Here is a 17,661-nt window from a genome sequence, read left to right as displayed (position 1 = left end):
ATTTTTGGGGAGCCTCAGCATAAGACAGGTGATCCAAGGACTTATACTCTTGGATCATATTTCTCTTTTGTAAGCTGGGAAATCTGGCAAGCAAGGGGAGTGGCAGCCATGACAACTGACACATACGTGGCAGCACACAGGGGCTACCTTCATGGAGTGGGTGTCCACAGTCACCACACAGAGGGTCCGCCGTAAAGCAGGGAGGGCCCCATGTGCACCACGCAAAAGCTCATGAAAGAACCGTCAGCCCCAAGGGGGGGTAAATGTTTTGAAATACACATGAGTTTCATTTCTAGCCTACAGACCTGCTTTATTGAACTATATTGCAAGGGTTACACATGCTGATGATTATAAATGGGGACAGGCTGAGCTGGATAGAAGAGGGGATGGACAGAGTGAGGGGGAGGAGCAAATGGACAGAGAGAGGGTAGGAGGTGGAGTTGCATGAGGCAAGTGGTAGGCATAGAGGGGGGAGTCAAGATGGAAAGAGAGAGGGGGTAGATGATATGGTCAAAAGGGGGCAGAGTAAGATTTGGTCAGAGAGAAGGTTCAAATGGTTCAAATGGCTCTGAGCACTATGGGACTTAACATCTGTGGTCATCAGTCCCCTAGAACTTAGAACTACTTAAACCTAACTAACCTAAGGACATCACACACATCCATGCCCGAGGCAGGATTCGAACCAGCGACCGTAGCAGTCGCGCAGTTCCGGACTGAGCACCTAGACCCGCTAGACCACTCAGAGAGAAGGGATAGAGGAAATGGACAAAGAGAGGGGGAGATGGTGATGAAGAGGAGGAGGAAATTAGTGTTTAACGTCCCGTCGACAACGAGGTCATTAGAGACGGATCGGGTGAGGGAAGTATGGGGAAGGAAATCGGCCGTGCCCTTTCAAAGGAACCATCCCGGCATTTGCCTGAAGCGATTTAGGGAATTCACGGTAAACCTAAATCAGGATGGCCGGAGACGGGATTGAACCGTCGTCCTCCCGCATGCGAGTCCAGTGTGCTAACCACTGCGCCACCTCGCTCGGTAGGGTGATGAAGAGACAGAGTGGGGAGGAAGAGGTAGAGAGAGTGGGGAAGAGCAAATAGATAAGATAGATAGATGGAGAGAAAGATAGATAGAGAGAGAGAGAGAGAGAGAGAGAGCGGGGGGGGGGGGGGGGGGGGGGGACAATGATGAGGTGCACACAGAGATGGGGGTAGGCAGAGGTGTGTTCAATTTAAGTGTTGAATGCATAGGCGAGTGAAGCTGCAGGGAAAAACTAGTGTGTAATAAAAAATAGTCATTTTAAACTCATATCACAGTCTGAGAATTTCTTCCATAACAGTGCTACTAGCAGATAAAAAAGGGAAATGATACACTGATTAAAAAATATATAACAGGCTAAAACATTAGGTTGTCAATGAAATTTAAAACCATTTTAAAAAATGAAGAGAAGTTGTTTCCCACAGCAAACATAAGTGACAGAGTGTAATTTTCACATGGAAATAGAATATACAAAAAACGATGGGTTGTTAGACTTTTATTGTGGTCTGAGGTAGTCTGCACCCCACTCTGCCGGTGTGTGGGATGCTTTGGCACATTGTTCTTTGTGGACTTGTTTTTTACAATTTTGACCTTCTAACAAATGTTTAGAATAAAATACAGTAAGTTACATCTCTGACACATTTATCATACTATGGACACACTGATTCAAATTGTTGTATGTATGCCACAACTTTCCCCCGCATGGACAGAAGTGACAGATGGTGTTCAACAATGAAAGTGAGCACATATCTATAACATAGCATTTGTCACAATATTACTGCACCCAGTAAGCATCCTGATGCTTGCATATTATGTGCTTACTCTCAGATCACCTATGGCTGCCATTTTATAATTAGATAATTTTACTGTATATTGAAATCTGTAAGTACAATTTTAGTGTAAAATATTTTCTGTACATCAGTAAGGCAATCATATACTTGTTGTACCTTTGATTTGTTTCTTTGTAGTTGCACTTTAAAATGGCCTGGAAGACTGAAATTAGCCAATTTTGGAAGATGTAATACAGTGAATACTTGTCAACAGCTGTGATGAATGCCTTTATAATGTCTTTTCCTGAGTTGTCATGCTCCAGGTCGCCTTCTACCTGTCTTTTCATTTTTCTGAAAATAAGTTATATTAGTATTCGCATCAAGGACTTTCTAAGCTGATGTTTTGACAATACATCTGTCAGCGTGTGCCTTCTATGGTATTGGGTTTACTACATACTTCAAGAATGTTTGAGGATTTTTCAGTTGTCTCATTATACATACTAGGCCCTATGTGGGGCAGTTCTGTGATTGTTAGCTCTTCCAAGCATCTCAGTAAGTTTGAGTGAGTGTTGTCTACTTCAACTGCCTTGTTTCAACTTGAGTCTTTCAATATTCTGTCAAACACTGCACCCCTAACTCACCTTCATCCCCTTCTACTTCTGGTCTTTCTGTAATAACGTCTTCAACTTCCTTTCTGTTATTATAGTCTTCCTGCACTATGTCTTTCCCTTCTTTGTTTAGAACTAGTCGACCATCTGAGCTCTTTATGTCCATTAACCTCATTCTTTATACCCCAAAGTTTTCTTTAATTTATCTATAGTGGCAGCGATCTTTCTCACAGTCATGCATGCTTCTATAGCTTTGGATTCCTCCTCTGGCAATTTTGCTGTGTCTGTCAGTTTCAGTTTTTAGATGTCTGTATCCAATTTCCCCTGTTTAATTTATTTCATCTTTCATCAATTAAATTTAATATCTCATGTGTTACCCCGAATTCTACCAGACAAGTTTTTTTTACCTAATTTTTCCTCCAGTATTTAATGTCTCAATAGTGATGAGTTCATCATTTACTGCATTTCTTTTACCTACTCAATAATTATAGCATCAATTACAAACTTTAAAATATGGCAAAGAGTTAATGTGGTAGAGCTTCATAAACAACCAAGCTCAGTCACTTTTGCATTTCATATTACTACTGCAAGTCTTGGGGATTAATAGAACTGTTAACTAACCTAATTTTCTTATTTTCATTCAATAGCACCCTTTCAATTTTATCCTGCATCATTAATCTTTAGGAAAGACAATTTTCATTGCATAAAAGCTTGCAATTAGAATGATATTTGGTACTCACACACAACAGTCTTGCACACAACCGATTTTGAAGATAGTACTTTAACAAAGCCATTGTAGGGCATATGTTCCATTTATTTTCTAATGAAATCCATTGTAAATTATTATACAAAATGGGCCAGGTTCACTTGGTAAAACCTGCCAGTGCAGTGGTAATGTACAGCACAGGCGAAGGATTTTTCCACCAGCGAGTTTCAGTGGTTTTGCCACCAACATGACTAGAAGTGGTACTTTAGCATAACAGACTTGCTCCTATCTAGTATAAATAGCTGTTATTTTTGTAGCAGTGCATTTGCTGCCTAGCAGTTGTACCACGACAAGCAGACCACATGGAGCTGTTAGTAACAGTCACAAGTTATACAGTCTCCAATGCAGTATAAGCTTCCAGCACTAAATCTACCACAGAACTGGCTACTGCAGCAAGACTGGCGACCATCTTCATGTTCCACTGACATCTACTGTTTGTGATGTGACTCACGCAACATGGACACGCGCCACACATCGGGCACAGGTGTCAGAAAGCTGGGTGTGTATTGCAACTACCGTATTTACTCGAATCAAAGCCGCAACAGAAAAATGAGACTCGAAATCAAGGAAAAAAAAAAGTCCCGAATCTAAGCCGCACCTGAAATTTGAGACTCTAAATTCAAGGGGAGAGTAAAGTTTTAGGCCGCACCTCCAAGTCGAAACAAAGTTGGTCCATTGTAATATGAGACACAATTTAGGTCGAATGAATGACGATACAGCTACAGTAGTTTGGTTCGAGTCGTGAGCTTAGCAGTTAAGCTTTACCAGGTAGCCATTGCTGCGTCAGGCGATCCGTCCGTATTTATACGGGTATCCTTCCTTTTTCACGTGCTTCGTCTGGTTTGAATCGATTGCTTATTTTGTTTCGATTCGATAAGTGCCGTTTTCTTTGTTATAGGTGTTTACGTCACTCTAAGCTGCAAATTCATTACTGTACTGTGTCATGCATTGTTTGTCGCATTCTGATAGTGTGTGTTTACGGCCTGTCACCGCTCGTGGCATGGCTTGCTTTTGTACGCGCTACCGCCGCTTACAATTAAAAAAAAAAAAAAAAAAGAGAGAGAGATGAATCGTTTCATTAGCGAAACAATGGCAAGAGACTGCTATTTGTTGTTACTCACACTGCTGCTTTCTTTGATAATGATCAACAAGAGCCAAATAATAGACTGCGTATCATAGAACATGTTCTGAACGAGAGTTAGGCGAAAATTTTTCTCCGTTTGAAAATCTTTGCGGCCGCTTCTTTAGTACATAAAATTCTGCACAGAAATTAGAGTCATCTTAGATTTAAAAATCTAGTCAGTTGCCGTGCTTCATTTCTGACAGTATCACTATTAGGCATAAGAATAATACGAATATAAACATGACAAGGCAGACAGGATTTAAATGAGATAGCAGCAAACACGAAAGAATACATGGCAAAATGTTTATATTCGTATTATTCTTATGGTGAAGAGAATACTGCATGTGATTCACATTTCATCAGGTTCCTATTGGCAACCATCTCTTCTCAGAGGTAGGAAAAAATTCAGAATGTAGAGTTGGCCATATTGACAAACATCCCAAACAGTCTTGCCAGTCGGATTTTCATAGTACATTGAAATTCTGCTACATTCAAAGATGATCAATACGGAATTTGTATTTACTTTGTTGGATAATGTATGAAAATGCAGTGGTCAAAACTCGGGGTGGAGAAAAAAAGCTCGTCTTCCACTTTTTTTTTTTAATTTATTTACTGATGCAGAGGTTTTGGCACCAGTAATTATCTTTGTGCCTACAAAGCATGCCTGTGTAGCGCTACATATATTCGACGGCAGAAGTTAGTTGTGGCGGAACCTACCAACATTTTTCAGAACTTCCGCTTGCTTTGCACTCAATTCTAAGCCGCAGGCAGTTTTTTGGATTACAAAAACCGGAAAAAAAGTGCGGCTTGGATTCGAGTACGATAGGTGGTCAGATGTTATCTGGCATCTCCCCCCCAGCTATCTGACCCTCTTTCTATGGAGAGGAAATGTGGTCACTATCTTACAGACACAGAACTAATGCACACGTAGAAAGTAGAATATTGAGTACAACACCCATATATTTGTTGGACTTCACTGGCCTGCTGCTCCGCCTCAACCATCCACCACCTGCCATCCTGGCCACCCCTCCACTCCTGGGGTTGACTATCGTCGACCATCTATCATATTCACGTAAATGTTGATCAGATGTTGATACATAGTAAGTTTTACACACTGAAATATTGAGAATATTCCTTTTGCAGTGAGATGCTTATATCACTTATGTTCTGCATGATCATGCAGGCGTTTCCTTGGGAATAATTTGGCCAAAGTTGTTCCAGACTGAGGTTGCAAATAAACCATTATTTTGTACCGATGAATTGTGGCTTCAGAAAGTGTCATAATTTCTTTAAACTGAGTACCAATTTTATCAGCTAATTCATTACTAGTATCTTGTTGTCTGCAGAAAAACAAATGACAATAATTTTGACACCTGAAATCATATAGTAGTCAGTGTCATTGTCACTTCACAGCCAGTCATTTACAGCCATGTCTGAGCATCTTGCAATCTTTGCAAATGCTTCACCTTCAGATTCACCAGCAGTGCTTTTAAACAAATCTCCTTTATGCAGTGCAATCTAACCATGGACACAACAATTCTCTTTGTCTTTGATGTCACTTTACACTTCCAACAAATCGTGGCAATACAATATAGTACAGCTCAATGTCAACTTCTTAACCGACAGCTTGCCAGAATCTGTGCATGGCAGACAGTTGAATTTTAATTTTATGATTTATGTCACAGATTGTTGCTACTATTATGTCCAGAGTACCAAATACTTTTCAGTTATTGTAAGAATTTAAAAAACAATAAAAAGAAAAGGGGGGTGTGCTGTCTGATAGAACCAGTCATTTTCTACTGTGTTTTAAATCTTTTTTGCAGTCTCAATACAAAGAACTGTTATGTAGTATTGAGAATCCTAAACAAAGGTCTGGAATACATACAAAACAGTAATCCACATCAGAAAAGAATGACAAAATACATGTGCCACATCAGTCATCTGACAAATGCTGATCTACTAGATCAGTCAAAAAATACAGACAACAATACAAAAACAACATCTTTTCATAAAACAGAAGATTTGTTTACATAAGATTTGTTTCCCAAGGCAGAAAGATATTTTGTACAAAACACTGCATAAAATGGCGATTTTCTGGAAGAGCTTGGAAAGAAGAAGAAATATTCAAATAAAGAGGAACTATATAATTAAGTGGTGGTGTAGATGCTATTCACAAGTAACAAAGCCCTCCACAGAAAGACCTGGCCCCATGGGTCTCACTTAAGGTTGGTCTAAAATAATGTACCACATGTACAGCAAATGTTTGCATTATAAGAGTAGCTAGCAGCTGAACCCCCAAAGTTCGGAGACTGCATTTAACTTACAAACTTTACTTGCTAGATTTCCTCTTATGTCACTAAGCTGCTTAATTCTACGCCACTTAACAGACCAATAGCTCCTTTGGAACGCACATCACATTGTACCTCGAAACTTCTACATTTTGCCAGTCTGTGCCCTTGGCAACTCTCTTTGCAAGCTTTCATGGCTCGTTCCATGGCCTCATATCCTCTTAAACTACAGGAAATACATTTCTCAACAACATTTACACTATAATATTCCACATTCATTAACTTTCACACTCTAGTGAACTAGTTTACCAGAATCTATACTATCAGTGGTTCAGATTGATGTGTGGCTCTTCATCTCGGATAGATGAAGACCATGCACAGCAGAGTTAAAGCCGCTGCAGCACTAGGTATTATGATGCTCCAGGTCTTGGTGACTCGTTGTTGCCCATCCTTAAATTGCTTAACACGCATGCTCAACTGCTCTGCTGAAATCTGCCCTTCTTGCACAGCTATAAACTGGTTCTGGGAATGGACCAGGCTAGGTTTCAATGTGTTGTTCATGAAGGTTTGAATCAGTTTCTGGTTCGTCAGGCCAGCAAAATGTGGCATTGTCACATTCAACTGGCTACCTCCCTTAACCTCTCACCTCCATCCACCTTGCTTCCATCAGCCTTCTGAGCTCGTAGCACCTCACTACCACTACAAGTTACTGTTGTTGTGGTCTTCAGTACAGAGACTGGTTTGATGCAGCTCTCCTTGCTACTCTATCCTGTGCAAGCTTCTTCAGCTCCAAGTAATTACTGCAACCTACATCCTTCTGAATCTGCTTAGTGTATTCACCTCTTGGTCTTCCTCTATGATTTTTACCCTCCGTGCTTCCCTCCATCACTAAATTAGTGATCCCTTGATGCCACAGGACTTGTCTAACAGATCCCTTCTTCTAGCCAAATTGTGCCACAAATTCCTCTTCTCCCCGATTCTATTAAGTACCTCCTCATCTACCTATCTAATCTTCAGTATTCTTCTGTAGCACCATATTTCAAAAGCTTCTATTCTCTTCCAGTCTAAACTATTTATCATCCATGTTTCACATCCATACAGGCCTACACTCCATACAAATACTTTTAGAAAAGACTTCCTAACACTTAAATCTATACTTGATATTAACAAATTTCTCTTCTTCGGAAACACTTTTCTTGTCATTGCTAGTCTGCATTTTGTATCCTCTCTACCAAGTTATTAAACACAGAATAAATCCATTGTAACTGTGCTTGCTGGAAATAAGGTTTAGTTTCCACAATATCCCTTGGGAAATTTTGTCCCGCCTATGAATAGCTGCACTGGACTTGTTTTTGTACCAGTTTGAATCATCCTGGCTGTAACACTGTAAGAGACTCCCTCTGATAATTGTGAGGTTCCTCCTCCATCATCACATTTCTATCCTCATTTTTACAAACTTCCATATGCCCCCCCCCCCCCCAATTACCTGTCCAACCCCTCTTCCACCAACTTAGTGAACAAGGCACATCATTCACTACTTGCTGCATCTGTGCCCATAATTTTTCATACAATTTTGGAAACTTTTCACATTGCTCAGAAACTACCCCGAGCACCCTTTGCTCTTGGCTCCCCATCAAACCCCGAGAAACACCTCCACCAGCCACCTACTTCATTTCACAACTTCCATGTGTTGAAAAATACAGTCTGTGTCCACTGATGACTGGTAACCACCTCAAAAAGAACTCCTCCCTCCAGGTGCTGATTCTGCAGTACTCCCACTCCACTCCAAGTGAAGAGGCTCAGCACTGCCATGCCACGACTAACCTTACTTCCCATCCTCGCCCTCGGTGTACAGGAACCTGAGGACAGGAAGTACTGTCATCCCCCCCCCCCCCTCTCCTCCTCATTGCGGCGAGCTATCAGGTCTCTCAAATGCAAAGAAAATCAAAAGAACTCTTTCTCTAACATAAAAACTTATTCCTCTACTCTCAATATATTGCAATTTCATGCATAATAACCTGAATGTAGACAGGAGAAGAAACTCGCTGAATTTCTTGTAAAATCGAATTAGGATTCCATCCAGACTTGTTGATTTATTTGTTTTCAGTTCTTTCAGGTGTTTCTCTAAGCAAGGGATGCCTGTTACCATGTATTCATACAGGAGTCTATCCAATTGTCAAATGATGGTACATTTGTACAATTCTCCTATTTGAACAATTTCTTGAACATGAAATTTAAAACTTCATATTTTGTTTTGCTATCTTCAACTGCCACAGCAGACTTGTCAACAAAGGACAGAATGGAAGCTATAGATCTGTTGAGTGATTTTACATAGGACTTGAATTTTCTTGGGTTCTCTGTCAGATCTTTTACTTCACACACAGGTCTTATCACAGACGCATGAATCCCTACTAATCTTTGCTTCTCATCGTTTGTGCATTCTCTTTTGAACCGAGAGTGCAACAGGCTCTGCTTCCTCAGCATCTTCCAAATTTTGTTATTAAACCATGGTGGGTATTTTCCATCCTTGATCCACTTACTAGGCACATAACTCTCCAGACCATGATTACAATCTGCTTAGACTTTGCCGATTGCCCATAATTCCTCTATTACCATCTTGGAACAAAGTGGCGTCAATTCACAGCCTAAGTGAGATGCCAACAACTGCTTGTGTGCTCTGTCTAGCAGGAACACTCTCCCAGTCTTCTTGACTTATTCATTAACTTTCGTAGCCCTAGTCGCTATAATGACATCATGATCATTAATCCCCATTTCTATACTGACATTGTTGATAAGGTCCGGCCTACGTGGAGCTACAAGATTTAAGATATTTCCATTGCTTGGGGGCTGTCGACTTACACAGTTTTCAGAGAACATTATCATAAGTATCTCGCATGGCTGTCTGACTGTACTCCATGCAGTGAATCCATAGACGTCCCACTCTGTACTCAGTACGTTAAAGTTGCCTTCAACTAGTATGCATGATCTGCGTGATTCTGCATTATTGACTGTAGACTTTCTTTGAACAAGTCAAGAACTGTCACAGCAGAGTTGAGAGGCTGGTAGAAATATCCAACAATCAACCTGATTTCATCTACACCTGTTACATGCAACCAGATAACTTCATTGTCACACTCAACTTCGACTTCAAATAGAGGTAGTATTTTTGTCAACTGCAATGAACACACTCCCTCCTATTGCCTCTAATCCGTCTTTCTGATATACGTTACACGGCTTGCTAAATACCTCAGAGCTTTCTGCTTCGGGTTGAAACAAGCTCTCAGTTCCAAGAATAATTTGAGCATGAGAACTTTTCTGGACTCAGTAAATTCGGGAACTTCATTATGAACACTTCAACAGTTTACTGATAAAATTTTGCCAATCGAAGTGTCTGTACTGTCAGCCATCAGACTTCCCTTGCTGCATATCGACTGGCAACTGTTCATCAGAGCACCTCAAACTACCATCTAGCCTAGAAAACCCTCATGCGCACTCCAGAAGTACTCTGCTATCCAAGTAGCTGCTTCCTTTGTGCACCCCTGACTTATCAAGGGGAGCCCTAAAAATCCCATTATGATAACGCATGTCTAGAAATCTGCAGCCAAGACCATCGACAAAGCCTTTGGTTGAGACCCTCTCCAAAGCAAAGGACCACAATCAACTCATGGAACAATGCTACAAACTGTGAGCTCTGCTTGACCCCATGTGCAAGGGCAACGGTCTTCACCACTTCCACCAGCCACCTGTGTGAACTGAGGATGGTCTCAGAATCCATGTGACGGGCATTGTCGGTGCTGACACAAACCACAACTTGTAGATAACTGCACCCTGTATGCTCGATAGCCACAGGCAAGGCCGCCTACACATCTCGGATGAGGTCCCTCAATTAACATACCAAGTGCACAATGGCTTTCTTTCCAGCCCAGAACATTATCTGCCTAACAGGCTCCATAACGTGCCTAACGTTGGAGCTCTTGTAACTAGTAAATCCCCCCCCCCCCCCTCTGTGCCTGCTCGGACCATGCTGAAGGAGCAGCCACCTGCCCACTCTCAGGGTGAATGAGTGAGGCCAGACGGCCAGCCTACACAGTGGCCCTCCACCTCGAGTGACTCAAAAGTGTTAGCATCTGCCACTCACTCTGCTGTGAGAGAGGATCCACTGCGTCTGATACACTAGGAGGTGTCTCGCCAGCAGAGCCCATGAGCAAAAGAAACAATACCCGAGTTGTCCCATGTGACATGCCAGAATCTCTTCCCCCATAACACCCTGAGGCAGCAGCTTGAAGGTGATTGACTGTAGCCAAAAGTGCATTCAGCTGTACACAAACTGTGACGAGCTCCTCCTGATCCCGCATACAACATACACACATCCTAACCATCCTAGCAAGACAAACTGAAGAAGTAAACTATAAAAGCAGACAGAATCGTAGATATGCAACTTGCTACCTTCCTGATGTGTCACCAATGAACAATGATGCATTAATGAGCTATGCAGCTGCCTGTTCAGTGGGCAACTATTGCGCTACAGACTGAATGAATTCACCCTTACAAAAAAGCAACACTGAACCTCTTAAACAGAAAAACACGTATGAAATTTAATAAATATACTATGAGGAAAACACAGAAAAAGATAAACATTTAACTTGCCACTCTGTAGATTTTATATCAGCCAAGGGCTATGGCCTAACTGACTGGCTTACTAAATGAACCCATTCCGAAACGGAGTCGGTGAGAAATAGAGAGATGGATGTTGGCAATTATTAAGAGAGACAGGGATAAAACAGATCAACAGGTACATATTGCAGTGGAAGGTGTGATTACAACTGTAACAAAAATGAATTGACAGACATTTGAGAAATGCAGCCACGTGAATGGATGGTAGAATTCTGAAATATTCATTGCATACTCACACTTTGAATGTGTGTTAATGAAGGCTGTGTGTCAGGTGTGTGTGTGTGTGTGTGTGTGTGTGTGTGAGAGAGAGAGAGAGAGAGAGAGAGAGAGAGAGAGAGAGAGAGTGAGAGTGAGAACAAGCACACACATTTACAATTCAATTTTAAAGCTCTGTTCACTATGTGGAGATTATGTTAGAATGCACAAGATGCAGATTTCTCAGCCACTTCCTGATATGCCCTTAAGGACATAAAACACTTAACAACTTCGTGGAACTGATTTAGTATGCTGACATATGTGGCCTCACCTTTCCATACTTAAGACTTCTTGTATACAGAGATAGTGATCCATCTGAATACACTTGCAGTACTTCTGCACTTATAAGATCACCTTCCTGTAAGTACTTCCTCATTTTCTGTTCATCTTCAGCTGAACGTCTCCTCTAGAAAGAAACATGAAATATTTTTGTGGAACTACAGTGAAACATGTAAATTTAAAGTCAGCAGTTTCTACACTAAAAATTAAGATTAGTGACTTACGAGTTCACCGCCAGGCAGATTCACTGAAGAGAGCAGTAATATAGAATCAAGTCTGGCATTAGTATCAACCTTCCATCTCTTCTGTTGAACCTCAGTTATTCTTCCAACGACCACGTCACCTATTTCACCAACGTAGCGGCTCTTAAGTGGTCTTACACTCACAAGCTTAATTATGCGTTCCTTAACACCAGCAACAGATGCCTTAAGATTGCCATCTTCTGCATATGTTCCATGGCCTCTGAAAATATGTAACAATATTTCTGGATGTGAGTCCATTGTCCATGTTATTTACCCTACACAGACAAAAGGGGGCTAACAGCAGATACCTGTTATTTGACAAAGGATATGCTGCTGCCCCCCCCCCCCCCCCAATCTCACCCTCTGCACGTGCAAAAAATATACAATGGTCCCATATTAGTCCAGCATGATATTTGACTTCATGAACGTATCAACAAGGAAAGCAAAACAGGGAGAATAGCCAGTACTCCATCAGAGACTGAATAACACTGCTGCATAGTGATAGCAGACAGTACAATGCGGGCCAGCATACATAATGGAGCATGAGGGCATAGGCACCAAACCATTCTCTGAATACTTCTTGAAAATTACCTTGGACAGGAATGTATCAGTACTGTAGTTAAGGGGTTTATTCTCAATTAGATAAATGCAATAAGTAACAACAACAAACCCCAGATGATCAGGTAACATTCATTTCCTGTGACTCCCTTGTTAGACTTGGTCCCTGCTGGGGTGCTGGTTATTCTTCATGTTTGGCTGTCCATGTTGATATGTATTGTCAAATTGTTTGTCACACTACTTTAATTTGGGAGCACTGAATCAAATGAGCTTATATAACTTTATGGGAAGCAAATCAACATTTTCGTTGACCCTGGGTGTTGCACGACACAAGTGACAAACACTATTTGTTAAGGCTGCCCCCAGGTAATCACTGCCAAAATAAAATATGAGAAAAGTGTTGTAAATGAAATATAATCCACAATTTCTTGTCACCAAAGCAGTTCACACAGCCCACACTACATTCACTTATAGATACTTCAATAAAAGACCATAGGGGCACAAAACAAATTTACTTAAACAGGCAATTAAAAGACCTGTTAAGCAATACATACTACACAGTGAGGGATTACTTAGATAACACAGACTGTTTTTTGGGAAACATTACTCCTAAAGCTATGCACTGTATAATATTAACACCTTATTCTCTTCCTGGGTTCAACATCTTATTTAACACTAGCCTTTTACGTCATTAAATAACTTACTTGAAAAATTATTGTATACTAGAGATAACCCAAGTGTGGTAGCACTGTTTTACATCTACATCATACTCCGCAAGTCATCTAATGGTGTGTGGCAGAGGGTACTTCTGGTCTCACCAACTGATCCCCCTTTCCACTTGCAAATGGTGCGTGGGAAGAATGACTGTCGCTAAGCCTCCATATCAACTCCCATTTCTTGTCATGATTGTTTCATGAGATGTATGTGGGAGGAAGTAACATATTGTCCCACCCTTCCCGGAATGTGCTCTCTTGAAACTTTGTTAGTAAACCTCTTCATGATGCACAATGCCTCTCTCGTAACACCTGCCACTGGTGTTTGTTGAGCATCTCTGTAATATCCTTGCACTGACTAAATTATCCCGTGCTGAAATGCGCTGCTCTGCGTTGGATCTCTCTCTCTCTCTCTCTCTCTCTCTCTCTCTCTCTCTCTCTCCCTCCCTCCCTCCCCTATCAGTCTGAACTGATAAGGATCCCAGATTTATGAACAATATTCAAGAATCAGTCAAACAAGTGTCTTGTGAGAAACTTATTTCATGGATGAGTTACATTCCATCAAGAATCTGTCTGGCATCTGCTTTTCCCATTATTTGTTTTTTGTGGTCATTCCGCTTCAAGTTGCTTTGGATAGTTTATGATGGATACTGTTTCCAGCAATTTGACATCAAAAGTGTAGTTGTACAGAAGTGGATTCCTTTTCTTATATATACACAGTATGTTACATTGCTTTACATTCAGTATCCACTGCCAGAGCTTGCACCATTCATCAACCATCTGCAGGTCATTCCACAAATTGATACTCAGTTCTGGCTTTGCTACTTTCTATTATGTCAGCTGGGATGTCATGGGTCAAGTCACAAATCTGGTTCAATACTCGGTAATCTTGTATCTTTTTCACTAAAAGGTACTGTGTGAAGGTGTCAGCTGTCTTCCTGAAGTCAAGGACAATGGCATCAACTTAAGTGCTGTTGTCTACAGCTCTATGGATCTCATGGAGGAACAGAGTAAGCTAAGTTTCATTACAGCTCTGTTTGTTAAATCCATGTTCATTTTTATACAAGAGATTTTCATTCTCCAATAGACGACAGAGGAATAGAGAAACAATTAAAATCACTCAAAAGAGGAAAGGCTGCTGGACCTGATAGGATACCAGTTCGATTTTACACAGAGTACACGAAGGAACTTGCCCCCCTTCTAGCAGCGGTGTACCATAGGTCTCTAGAAGAGCGTAGCGTTCCAAAGGATTGGAAAAGGGCACAGGTCATCCCCCTTTTCAAGAAGGGATGTTGAACAGATGTGCACAACTATACACCTATATCTCTAACGTCGATCAGTTGTAGAATTTTGGAACACGTATTATGTTCAAGTATAATGACTTTTCTGGAGACTAGAAATCTACGGATTTCGAAAAAGAAGATCGTGTGAAACCCAGCTCACACTATTCGTCCATGAGACACAGAGGGCCATAAACACAGGTTCCCAGGTAGATGCCGTGTTTCTTGACTTCCGCAAGGCATTCGATACAGTTCCCCACAGTCGTTTAATGAACGAAGTAAGAGCATATGGACTATCAGACCAATTGTGTGATTGGATTGAAGAGTTCCTAGATAAAAGAATGCAGCATGTCATTCTCAATGGAGAGAAATCTTTCGAAGTAAGAGTGATTTCAGGTGTGCCGCAGTGGAGTGTCGTAGGACCGTTGCTATTCACAATATACATAAATGACCTTGTGGATAACATCGAAAGTTCACTGAACCATTTTGCGGATGATGCTGTGGTATATCGAGAGATTGTAACAATGGAAAATTGTACTGAAATGCAGGAGGATCTGCAACAAATTGACGCATGGTGCAGGGAATGGCAACTGAATCTCAATGTAGATAAGTGTAATGTGCTGCGAATACATAGAAAGAAAGATCCTTTTTCATTTAGCTACAATATAGCAGGTCAGCAACTGGAAGCAGTTAATTCCATAAATTATCTGGGAGTAGGCATTAGGAGTGATTTAAAATGGAATGATCATATAAAGCTGATTCTCGGTAAAGCGGATGCCAGACTGAGATTCATTGGAAGAATCCTAAGGAAATGCAGTGTGAAAACAAAGGAAGTAGGTTACAGTACACTTGTTCACCCACTGCTTTAATATTGCTCACCAGTGTGGGATCCTTACCAGATGGGCCTGATAGAAGAGATAGAGAAGATCCAATGGAGAGCAGTGCGCTTCGTTACAGGATCATTTAGTAATCGCAAAAGCGTTACGGAGATGATAGATACACTTCAGTGGAAGACTTTGCAGGAGAGATGCTCAGTAGCTTGGTATGGGCTTTTGTTGAAGTTTAGAGAACATACCTTCACCGAGGAGTCAAGCAGTATATTGCTCCCTCCTACGTATATCTCACGAAGAGACCATGAGGATAAAATCAGAGAGATTAGAGCCCACACAGAGGCATACCGACAATCTTTCTTTCCATGAACAATACAAGACTGGAATAGAAGGGAGACCCGATAGAGGTACTCAAAGTACCCCCCGCCACACACCGTCAGGTGGCTTGAGGAGTATGGACGCAGATGTAGATTTAGAATATTGTAATGCTTGAGCATAAAACATGTTTCATAATTCTGCAACAGATTTATGTCAATGATACAGGCCTATAATTATGTGTATGTGTCTAACAACCCTTCTTAAAAATGGGAATTACCTGCACTTTTTTTCCAGTCGTGAGGTACCTTACATTGCTCCAAGAATCTACAACGTACTACTGCTATAAAGGGAGCAAGTTCTTTCGCATAATCTTGTAGACTCATATGTGTTTCATCTGGTCGCCTTTCCACCACTAAGCAAACTGTAGTTGTTTTCTGTTATCTCAATATCTGTCATTTCGGCTTCCGTACAATGACTGAAAGGCGGGACCATGTTACAATCTCCCAAATTGAAAAAAATAAAAAAATTTCGAAAGATCAAATTCAGTATTTCAGCTTTCTATCTGTTATCTTCTGTTTTGGTGCCAGTATAATCAATGAGTGAATGAATAGATTTCTAACCGAGTACTGATTTTACGTAAGACCAAAGCCTCAGGGAGTCACACCTAGTGATACGTGGCCCCGAGCTGAGTCCTGGCATTGCTTTCACTTACTTATGCCAGGCTCCTCACTTTTATCTTTCCTATCTGGCCACCCTCGGCCAGCTATTGTTCTTTTCCGACCCTGACGCTATTAGGTTTCGAGGGATAGGGGTCTCTCATTTTCCAACCTATCCTTCTCATGTAGCGTCTGACCCGGAGCGGGCGGCTGCAAAAGGTGTCTGTATCCCATGTTAGGGGCGGCCTCCAGAACTGTGGAAGGCAACGGAATACCACCGCAGATTATCTTCTCCTGCATAATGCAGTCTCCATTTTATGAACAAAAAATGGCTTCTTCTCATGTTAAATCAGTGTCCGGAGGTAAAATAGTCCCCCAGTCGGATCTCCGGAGGGGGGGGGGGGGGGGGGGGACAACTTGAAAGGAGGCAAAAAATCAAAACGAGAATTGGTACCTGGAATGTCAGAACTCTGCTACAAGCAGGGGAACTAGAAAACCTTAAAAGAGAGATGGAAAATTATCATATGGACCTCGTAGGAGTTGCTGAGGTAAGATGGAATGGACATGGAGAGTTGCAGTCAGATGAATATGTATTCTACTACTCAGGAGGAGAAGTAAAAGGAATTAATGGAGTAGGAATGATTATGACAAAGGAATTGGCTAAATGTATGGAATATGTAGACTATGCAAATGACCGGTTATTGGTGTAAAGCTAAAAGGAGCACAAAAAGATTTACTGATTGTCCAGGTGTATATGCCAACTTCAGAACATGATGACCAAATTGTAGAGGAAGCTTACAATGTAATAGAGAGAATAATGGACGGAAATAAAAAAATGCTGCAAAATAGTAATGGGAGACTGGAACGCCATTGTGGGAGAAGGGAAAGAGGGAAACATGGTAGGCAGTCATGGTCTTGGAAAGAGAAATGACAGAGGTGAATGGTTAATTGACTTCTGCAGCGAAAGGCAGCTGACAGCGGCAAACACATGGTTCAAGAACCACAAGAGGAGGCTCTACACTTGGAAATCACCAGGGGATAAATACAGAAACTAAATCGATTTTATACTGGTAGAAGAAAGATACAGGAATGGAATCAAGAAGGTGCACACATTACCAGGTGCAGATATTAATAGTGACCACAACTTACTTATGGCAGAAATAGAAATAAGAATGAAAAAACTGAAGAAGGCGACCATGGTGAAGAAGTGGGATTTAGAGAAGATAAGATCCAACAAAGAACAAATTACAGAAATGCTGTCTCGGGACT

The 17,661-nt window shown here is 41.3% G+C and overlaps 1 protein-coding gene across 2 annotated transcripts in view; it reads right to left on the bottom strand.

The window, feature by feature from the left end:
- The window catches only part of LOC126195802 (exosome complex component RRP4), a 115,054-nt gene that overhangs the window by 57,022 nt on the left and 40,371 nt on the right, over positions 1-17,661 (bottom strand). For both annotated transcript variants that reach the window (XM_049934441.1, XM_049934449.1), the window contains exons 2-3: positions 12,020-12,257; positions 11,788-11,922 (exon numbers count right to left, since the gene is read on the bottom strand). In XM_049934441.1, the coding sequence (XP_049790398.1) occupies positions 11,788-11,922; positions 12,020-12,257 (373 nt within the window). The remainder of the gene's footprint in view (positions 1-11,787; positions 11,923-12,019; positions 12,258-17,661) is intronic.

Source organism: Schistocerca nitens, chromosome 1 (assembly GCF_023898315.1).
Source record: "Schistocerca nitens isolate TAMUIC-IGC-003100 chromosome 1, iqSchNite1.1, whole genome shotgun sequence".
Classification (NCBI taxonomy): Eukaryota; Metazoa; Arthropoda; class Insecta; order Orthoptera; family Acrididae; genus Schistocerca; species Schistocerca nitens.
This window is presented reverse-complemented; position numbering and strand designations above follow the sequence as displayed.